This window comes from Dipodomys ordii, unplaced genomic scaffold, assembly GCF_000151885.1.
Source record: "Dipodomys ordii isolate 6190 unplaced genomic scaffold, Dord_2.0 Scaffold17, whole genome shotgun sequence".
Lineage (NCBI taxonomy): Eukaryota > Metazoa > Chordata > Mammalia > Rodentia > Heteromyidae > Dipodomys > Dipodomys ordii.
In genome coordinates, this window is record NW_012267233.1 from 4,597,157 (window position 1) to 4,607,413 (window position 10,257).

Consider the following 10,257-nt stretch of genomic DNA (forward strand, 5'->3'; position numbering starts at 1 on the left):
TGAACAGTATTTTCACAATAAAAAAGAAAAAAGAATGAATAAAAATTGGCCATGGAAACAGCCCTAGTAAATTTGGAAATCTTGTATGCTCAATGCTGAAGTTTAGTTTTTAAATTTAACTAACTAATTAATTAATTTGCTTGTCATGTAGCTTGGACTCTGGGCCTGAGCATTGTCTCTGCTCATTCAGAGTAGTTTATTAGAGATAAGTTTTTCAGGGACTTTCCTGCCCAGGCTGGCTTCAACAGTGATCCTCAGATCTCAGCCTCTTGAGTAGCTCGGATTACAGATGTGAGGCACCAGCACCCAGCTTAATTAATTTTTAGGTAGTCGAAAAGTTCACATTAGAAGTACAATACATCTTGATGAATGTCATCCTTCATCACTGAAGTTTACTATTGGTACTTTGCCTCCTAAGACTACTCCTGAGCTGAGCTAATGGAGGGAGAAGGATGATTATGTTCATCAGGGCCTACTAATGTAGGTTGCAAGTGAGACTCCCCTGCATCACACAAGTTAATGAAATACCAGCTCTGAAATTCCAGCTCTGTAGCCCATCATTCCACCATCATGCCTTTTCCCCTTGCTTATTAAAACAGCTCTTCTTTTAAAAGGTGAATATCACTGGACTCAGGATTTGACAGGAGACTAGTGTGGAGGGGTAAGGGAGACTTTAGGTGTAAGTTATTGGAGTATTTACATGTTCTATGACACATTGTGCAAGCAAGGATTTCTGAAGAGTCAGAAGGACACCAAGGGAGCTGCAGTCACTAAGAAGCAGGTGACAGAGGACAACAGTCGAACAGGCAGGAAGAAGAGACCAAATATAAATTGTGTTTTAGGCATCATATTTGCTCAACTACAAGGTAATTGTTTTGCCTGTGCTACTGAGAAGAAAATGGAGGCTCAGAGAAGCAGACACAAGTTTAATCCTGTTTTTACTCTGTGCATTCTCTTTGATAATAGCAATTTCAATGTTTGGTGTGAAAAAGTGGGAAGCATATGTACATATACTTTATGAATGTAATTATCTAAATAGTGATCCAGTAAAAGTTATAAAAATACAAAATGATATTTGTCTTTGTTTAGAGATACTTCTTTTCTTATTCTTAGATTTTCTGTGTTTTTATAATACTTTGTTGCTTCTATATTGTCATCATCACAATCACCATTATTACCCCATTGCCATAATCATCATCACTACCATTGTCATCATCACCATCAAAATGTACATATGGCTTTAAAAAAAAAAGTTGTTTTCTGTTTCTTGGATTATCAACATTCTGAAGAGTTTTAAGAATTTTATAGAAATAAATTTCAGGATTTTTTAAAGACTTGATTAGTCTAATAAAATCCATAATGAACATTTGCCATAAACTCTGAGAGCTTTTGTTAGCACTGTGTCGCACAGTTGTTCTCCCACTTATTCTTTAAGAAACAAAAAAGATATTGGAATAATTACACTGAAAATAGGACTGGTAGTTTGGTCTAGGAAGTATTCTGGAAAGCCTTGCATTGTGTAGAAAATGTTTGAGGGGCTGGGAAGGTGGCTCAGTGGTAGAGCACTTGCCTTGCATGCATGAGGCCCTGGGTTCGATTCCTCAGCACCACATAAGCAAAAAGAAAAAAGCCAGAAGTGGCGCCGTGGCTCAAGTGGTAGAATGCTAGCTTTGAGCTGAAGAGCTGAGGGACAGCACCCAGGCCCAGAGTTCAGACCCCAGGACTGGACCCCCACCCCAAAAGAAAATGTTTGAGTTAAGTGATTTCATTTATATTATAGCACTTCACCAAGAGATAAAGGAGCTTCCAAAATACCAAAAAGAACTAATCAGTTACATAGAAGTATAGTCAATGATAGAAATATTTTTATCCACATGATGCTGAATGCGTGAATGAACTGGTCCAAGGTGTTCTTCTTGGCTTCTGTGTAGAATGGAAAGAGGACAAATGAGGTCATCTACACTATTCCTTCTCTATGTCAAAAGAATTGATTTTAAAACAAAAGATCCAATCAATACTCTACATAATTTCAAGCAGTAAGTTGGAGTATTTTTTTCATTGAAATTACCTCAAACTAAGGTGATTTCCTAAAATATAATTGAATCTTGAATAATAGGAAAATGGTTCTGACCTAGAATTTCTACACAGAAACCTCTGTACCTATGTTAACAATAAAAATAAAACAAAAACCCTGTGTTTGTCTTTTTAAAGGTAATTCTGTTAAAATTGTAATCCTTTTGGTATTCAACCTTGACTCTAATAAGTTTCTTGGAAAGAACTGGCTAGTTCAGTATTTGTTAAAATGTAAACTTAACTTGCCTAAAAGAAAATATGCAGAGAAAAATATTAAAGTAAAAAGTCCTTGAGTTATAAAGGATGGCATTTTTAATCATATGAGAATTTAAGTCAAGAATTACTTCAAAAAAGAAGCAAGACAAATCACAGGTCACTAATTTTGTACAAAAATCACTTCTTTCCCCCAGAGAGCTGTCATGTATTCATCAATTGTGCCACTGTTCATCCAAATGTAGAACCTTGGTGCCATATTGACTTTTCCCCTGCATCCAATCCTACTGTCCAATATGTTCATATTGTACCATCCTTTTTTTGAGATGCTTCTCTGGTTTACACCTTTGAAATTATATTTGTATCATTATCAACAGGTTCTACAGCTTTCTGCCATGAGTGTGTGTGTGTGTGTGTGTGAGTGTGTGGTGTGTGTGTGTGTGTGTGTGTGTGTGTGTGTGTGTACAGGTACTGGGGCTTGAACTCAGGGACTCATATCCTTGCTCAGATTTTTTTCTCACAGTTGGCCACTATCACTGGATCCATAAATAAGTCTCACAGATTTGTTGGCTCAGGTTGGCTTCCTACTCTGATCCTCTGATCTCAGCTTTCTTAGTAGGTATAGGATTATAGGTGTGAGTCACCTGCATGTGGGTGCCATGAGTGTTTTGAAACTCGGATCTACCTTGCTCACAACTATCAAATGTCTTATCTCCAAACAGTTTTCATAACTACTGCTTAGGCTTACTATTCACATTCTTTGTTGCCTCTCCATTCAATTAAAACTCTGATTGCATGATAGTTGGTATCTTCCACAACCCTGCCTCTATCTCTATCTCTCTGTCTCTCTCATGCACACATTATTCTTGACCAAATCTTACTTTTTTACTGCTCTTTTTACTCTCACTAGTATGTCATTCCAGTCATCATGTTATCCAATAAAAACTCCACCTTTCCCCCATTTCCTTGTTTCTTCCTCTAATCTACAGTGTTACCATCCCAGCCACCCTATTGGTCTTTTGTGAATAGATGGACTGCTGTGCTTAATTTTAACTTTTACTATGTTTAAAAATTATCTTTAAACAGTTGTTCAAGGAGATGTCAATTAAACATGTCAGTTTATAAGTATAATACATCTTGATCAATGTCACCCTATCATGGCTTCTCTCATCTCTCACAACCTCACCCATTCCCTCAAATTATTGGGAGTTTTACTGTTACTTTTCACATACTCCCAGAGCCTTCTCAAAAGGTGCCCCATCCACAAATACTTTAATGATCTTTCTAGTATCATAATGCCCCTTGGTTTTTACCAACTCCCATTCCATCTGTACTTAAGATTGAATTACATGACACATTACTTGAATGCACTCCTTTTGATTCGTATGTCATTCCATGCTTTTCAACGAGGATATCCGGATATCTTTGGTATTTATAAGAAGACACTTTTTTTGTTGTACAGAATTGCACATTGCAGGCCCTTGGCCTTCTTCACTCTTGGTTCCTGACAGTGTTGTTATATTGACAGACTTAAATGTTTCCAAACATACTGAATATTCATTAGAAAAGTTACTATACCATATGTGTGCCTGCTTAGTTAACAACCTCTGTGTAAGTGGTAAGGTATATTTTTAACAACAAATCTATATTTCCCTGAGAGGTGCCTATAAATTTATAAAAAGTGTAAAGGATCTTAATTAGCCCTTAGGTGATAATCTCCACTCTAATTTAGGCTTATTTCATAAGGTTTCTTTTGCCTGTGCCTTTAAATGGATTCTGGGTGTTGCTTTTAATCTTACTTTATATGTGGGGGAAAAAAAAAACCAAGGCTCACAAAGTTCTGCTCATCCAAGTACATACAGCCTGATTAGAGAGCTTTGTACTTAATCTTGGGATTGTTTGAAGACAAGTCTTCAGTTGTTTCTTCCAGCACATGGCCTTATAAAGTCAGTTTCTCTGTGACAGCTTTAAAAAGACTGTGAACATGTAATATAATTAGCTATTTAAAAATCCATTACTGCTGCAGATAGGTACTAATGGTTGTAATTGAAAGAAGAGACCTTAGACCAGAAAAACAATATTTTAGAATTAATAATAAGAATATAAATTGGAAACTAATGAATGAGTTTACTCACTAGCATTCTTTGCTGCAAATGCTAACCTGTGTTTGGCTAATGAAGATATACACATTCTTTACCTTCCTACTCTATTTGTTAATGTTTGTCTTGGCAAATGGTCAATAGATCTCTCTAGATTTCAATTAGTCAAGTATATTGTAATAGATAGCCAAACCTGCCTTGTATTAGGTAGCAATACAAATGTCACAGAATTAGGAATCTAAGAACTGTCAATCACTGTTCAGGTCTTCTTTTCTATCCCTAGATATCTGCAATAAGGAAGCGAGTATCTGCCACATAAACCACATATCACAATGTTACTAAAATGCTATTTATGTTTCCTTTCAGTTATATTTTCAGTAGTTTATTCCACTGCATGCCCTTATATATGTCCAATTACAACTTTACATTTCAGCTAATCTAGAGTTTAGAAATTCATTGTGTGAATGACCCATATGAACACTTTCAAAAGTACTCTCATTTTCTATCTATACACACAGTTAAATGCATTTATTGCAAAGACAAAAAAGATATAATTCAAGCCATTCAGAAGAACTGGTACTGTTAATTTCATGATTTCACTTCAACTATGAGAATAAATATGTACCACCTGTTTATTATGGTCAACAAAGGAAAAAAAAGGAATTGAAAGCTAATTTTGTAAGTAGTTTGGAACAACTGATAGATGTAAGTAAATATGAGCATGATATAAATGCAACCATAAATGAGGTTATATGTTATTCATTAATAAAACCACTATTTAACTGGAAATTCAGCTTATCTGAATTAAGTTATTACTTAAGTTTAGCTGGAAAAACAGACATTAAAAATTAGCAATTCATTACAACCAAATGGGCTCTATGTTGGCTTTTTTATTAGGACATTTCCTGAGCAAAGAGAATTTTTAGTTTTTATACACTGAGATACCTTAGAGGAAATAGGAAAGGGTGAAAGAATATTCTTCAATTAAGGTAAATGAAAATTAACCTGGTGGCTCTGTTAATAGATCCTTATTGAAGACAAGAAAAGTTCCATTGTTTTGATTTATCTGTTCTCAATCATTAACTGTCATACAATAGAATTTTAAAGATATTTTTGTCTTGCAATATTTTTACCTTTAGGAGCCAGAAGTTTAAATATTAATACCATTTCCAGAATGGCACAAACATCTTAAAGGTAGATTTCTAGAGTTTCTGTGTATACTTTTATATCTTAATAGCACCTGAACTGTTACTTGGTAAAGATGCTATCAAATTCTCCCCATCTATTTTTAGATCTCCAGTTGCTCCACAGAAGGATTTAATATGTAAAACAGAAGCTAATGTTATAAAAAATTTGCATGATTGTATTTTGGATTTTGATATCAGCTAAGAAGGGCAAAGTTGATCCCATCTTACAAGGAACTCTACATTTTCTCTACTGAGCTTGGAGGTTCAGCTTTGCTTACCTGCTTCCTTGAAGACACTGTACTGTTGAAACATCTATTAGAGGCATTTAAACTCAAATTCTTGTTCTGATGATTTGAGTCATTTTTCCATGTCTTAGAGTTTTCTTTAGGGTCTGATGGAATAGGATTTAAGAAGAGGATTCTAGCTATGAACCCATAAAGAACTGTGGCCAGGATCATGGGCACAACATAAAAGATACCAAAGTCCATTAGGTAAATAGGTGAGTAATAATTCCTGGAGATCTTGTAGCCACAGGATACCACAATAGCATCTTTGTAGGTGCTAATATTGAGATCCAGCAAGAAGAACCAGAGCATGCAGTAAATGGATGTGAAAGCCCAGACGAAGATGATGATCTTTTTGGCTCTGGAAAAAGTACAGAGGAATTGGGCTTTGATGGGGTGACAGATTGCTATGTACCTCTCAATGGTAAAGGCCGTGATGGAACACGAGGATGCATTGATTCCCAAGTACTGGAGATAAGTAATGCAAAGGCATCCCACATAGCCATAGACCCAGGAGCCGTAGATGCTGTCTGTTATGTTGGGAAGGCCGGCGGCCACCAGGACCATGAGATCAGCCACTGCCAGACTCACCAGGTAACAATTTGTGGGGGTCCTCATATGCTTGGTTCTCATGACCACCAGGACTACCATGATGTTGCCCACGATGCCCAGGCCACAAATAATCAGCACAAGTAAGATGGTGACCACTTGGTAATCGAGGCCCACGGCTGCTCGGGGTTGAAGCTGGGTCTCGTTCAATTCACTGACTGTCTCGTTCTCCATCTTTAGTGGTTTGAATTGTCTCTGAAATCGTGACTTCTTAAAACATCTTCCCAGCTTTACGACAGCAGTTCTAACCCCTGTGGGTGAGAGATTGTGTACATAATTCAGCCTCAGCCTCACCGTGTCCTGGCAAGTCCAGTTTCTCCCAAGTCCCTCTCAGTTCTTTCCTTTGCCTCCATTTCTCTACAGCAATAGCACCGGCTCCTGAGCACTTTAGAAAACTTCTTCTAACTTTCACGTAGGAGGGTGTAGTGTTGTAATCAGCTCACATCAAAAGGCTCCCTTTAGGAGGGAAAAATGCTTAAAAGAAACAAAAAAAACCTCACAACACTTCCTGCTTTGAAATTGCTCTGATAAAAGAAACAAACAAACCAAACAACAACAACAACAAACAACTAAAGGACATCTCCTAGCTGCAAAATAAACACAAAGAAACCTCTGAGATGCTGGGAGGGAGAGTATAATAAAGAAAAAAGAAACCAGGGGAAATGCCAAGAGACTCTGCTCAAGCTTGGTAGAAATTTAGCTAGCGCTTCTTTGCTCCCAGGGGGTGAAATCTCTGGTAAAACAGAGCAAGCTTTTGAGTCTATGTCTCCTCATCTCATGCAACCCCTATACTCAATAGAGAACATTTTTTTTCTCTCTCTCTTACCTTTTTCTCTCTCACGCTGTCTGCTTTTCTGGGTAGAGGAAATGGTAATAGGTCCAAGTTTCCAATCCTGCAGAAAATCTCTGTTGACAGGGAGACCACTTAGCAGTGTTCAGTGTTTCAGAGCTGCAGCTCTTTAAACTCCTGACAGACCATAGAGCCGACACCACAGCAGCAGAAGCAGGAGCAGCAGCAGCAGCAGCAGCAGCAGCCAGGCTAGCAAATCATAGATCGTCCCCTAATGAGAGCAGAGACTCAAAATCTCTCTCTCTCTCTCTTCTCTCTCTCTCTCTCTCTCTCTCTCTCTCTCGCACACACACACAATCACACACATACTCATAATCACAAGAGCCAGTCACTGCCTGATTCATAATCTTCCTTTGAAGGATTTACTTTTAAATGTGAGGACGATCCAGTTTGCAGTGTGGAAGGCTGAAAACATAAGCAAGGGGGTCCAGGGGGTCTTTGCTGCTCAGAGGCTAACTTCTGCAGCAACTCCAGTACATGAACTGCCATAAGATAGTATTTTCACTCCTCGCTTGACAGGATTTTTGTTTTGAGGGGATGGCAAAACCTTAGTCTAGACACATCCCTTGGAGCTTGAAATGTCTGAGCTGAAAGCAACCTCTTTCTCTACCACAAATCCCTTAGACTGTTTCATCCATGAAACAGTAAAATTGCCTCAGTCCTCTCATATTATATGAATGGAAAATGAGTTAAAACGGATTCTAAACTGTTTTACCTGAAATCTTCCAGGGTTTTCTAAAATTTGCTATTTGAGAATGAATTGAACATCAGGCATCGTCATGCACACCTCTAATCCCAGCCTTCTGGAGGTTGAGGCAGCGAGTGGATTGTGAATTCAGGGCCAGTTTGAGCTATAATAAGACCCTGCGTCAAAAAAAAAAAAAAAGACAAAGTGATTTGTGCTAAAAGCATGAATGAAATTTGTAAATGACTTGTGAAGTTTATCTCTCAACTCTGGGTATCAGAATACTCTGGGTGCCTCCCTTTTCCTCCACTTTTTAAGAATAGTACCCACACGTGTCACCTAGCAATGCTGTGTGTTTAGTTATTTCTACTTGGAAAAGTCATGTAGTGGAATTCTAGTCCAGTGCCACTCTAGCAGCACACCTCTGAAATGTTATATTCTCATCTTTCTAAGAAAAGCACAGTTCCCTCCTTGATTTTTTACTACTCAAAAACATCCTGTGGGCAAACCTGTGCATTTCTATAGGACTTAGAAAACAAGCCTTTTCTCTGGACACCAACTGAATACACCATATGTTAATGTGTGTCTCCTCTTATCATACCAACTGATAACAAAAAATGGCCCTTAGCTAAATTTTCAACAGGATGAACTGATTCCTTATTTTTAAAAGTTTTAGATGTTTTTCCTTCTAGAAAATGTCAATTGAAGAGTCTTATTTTGGGGAGATAGGCCCACAAAGGTGTCAAAAACATGAGGAAATCCTCCAAACCATCAGCTGAGGATGATGTGCAGGATCATATGGGAAGACTAAGACCTCTGAACGATGAAAGAATCCTTGAGTTCCCATTTCTCCTTCCAAATCCTCTGTAATTACCTATTAACTGTCCTGACGTTAGACATGCATTGTTTGACCTATACAAGGCAGGATCAACTGGTGTGTGTGTGTGTGTGTGTGTGTGTGTGTGTGTTGGGGGGATAATTCCAATATATTTTACCTTTTAAAGTTGGGAGAGAAACTGAAGGTTAAATTTGGAGTTTTCTTTATACCTCAAGCCCACCATCTTGAGTACAAATGTTACCTGACTCTGAGGAGTAGCCGCGGAGAGTGGTTCCAGGGTCTTCATTGTGGACTGTGCTCTCTCCTGTGTTCTGCACACTACTATCTCCCTTTTCTCTGTCATACATGTCAGCTGCTTCTCACTAATCGTACATCTGGCTTCTGTCATCATTTGAGTTTTGGTCTCTGTATTCCAAGTTGAGACTGAGAAGAGAAGGTACTGGACAAAGGTACATTCTTTATGCTGAGTAAGAATTTTGCCTGAATTTTAGTCTGTTCTTTCAACTTGTTTAGCAAACCGGACAACGGATATTCCTTTACTTCCTTCCCTATTCTTTAGGACAGAAATTGTTCTCAGGAATTTGTTTCTTGCCTCAATTTCTGATATTCAGACAGAAAAATGATTGGCAAGAGGAAAGGATTGTCTTCTTGTTCTATTCCAACCGTGCCACCTCTACTTCAACTCTATTTATGTATTTATTTATTTATTATTGTATTGAGACAGGGTTTCTATGCTGTGGTACAGTTTGGCTTCAACGCCACAATCTTTCCTCATAGGTGATTAGATAACAGGTGTATATAGGTAAGTACCTTTCTCAAGTCTACTTTCCAATTCTTTTGTCCCTTGCCCTTTGTCTTTAGCCAGACATTCTTACTCATAGACCACTCAATAACAAGTAAAAAGAAGCAGCAGATTCCACAGGCTCCCTTGCAAAATTGTCCTAGTTTACAGTTGAAACTTTTTGTTTGTTCATCTTTTTCTGATATAGTCTCAGACATGTCTTAAGCTTTAAGAAAACTTTTTTAGGCTTACCCCATCCTGTCATTTCCAATTATATGATTTACTCATAATATTGTTTTTCCCTTTTGTGCTTACCCCAAGAAACTTTCTATCCCTTTGCCAAAACTTTGGCCCTACACACACTAGTTAACATGATATCATATTTGTTGACCTTTAGCACAGAAGTCATTGAGAAGAATCTTATCCTTATTTCTGGAGGGAAGTGGTCTTAGCTATCTAGGGGCCAGTACTTATTTACTGATCATTACAAAGTCATCAATAGGTAGATAATTATTTATACTATCAGCATTTCTTACACTTAGCTTGAATCCTTAAGAATTACCTCATGACCTTATTAAAACCTAGGTTCCTGCCTTTGTTCCTACTTCTGTAGATCTGTTGATTGATGACGGAACCAG

General features: G+C 37.7%; 1 protein-coding gene across 1 annotated transcript in view; it reads right to left on the bottom strand.

The window, feature by feature from the left end:
• Trhr (thyrotropin-releasing hormone receptor) overlaps positions 1-7,418 on the bottom strand; it is a 41,064-nt gene extending 33,646 nt beyond the window's left edge. The window contains exons 1-2 of the mRNA XM_013012374.1: positions 7,292-7,418; positions 5,851-6,716 (exon numbers count right to left, since the gene is read on the bottom strand). Of these exons, the coding sequence (XP_012867828.1) occupies positions 5,851-6,639 (789 nt within the window). The 5' untranslated portion in view covers positions 6,640-6,716; positions 7,292-7,418. The remainder of the gene's footprint in view (positions 1-5,850; positions 6,717-7,291) is intronic.
• Between the last annotated feature and the right edge of the window lie 2,839 nt (positions 7,419-10,257).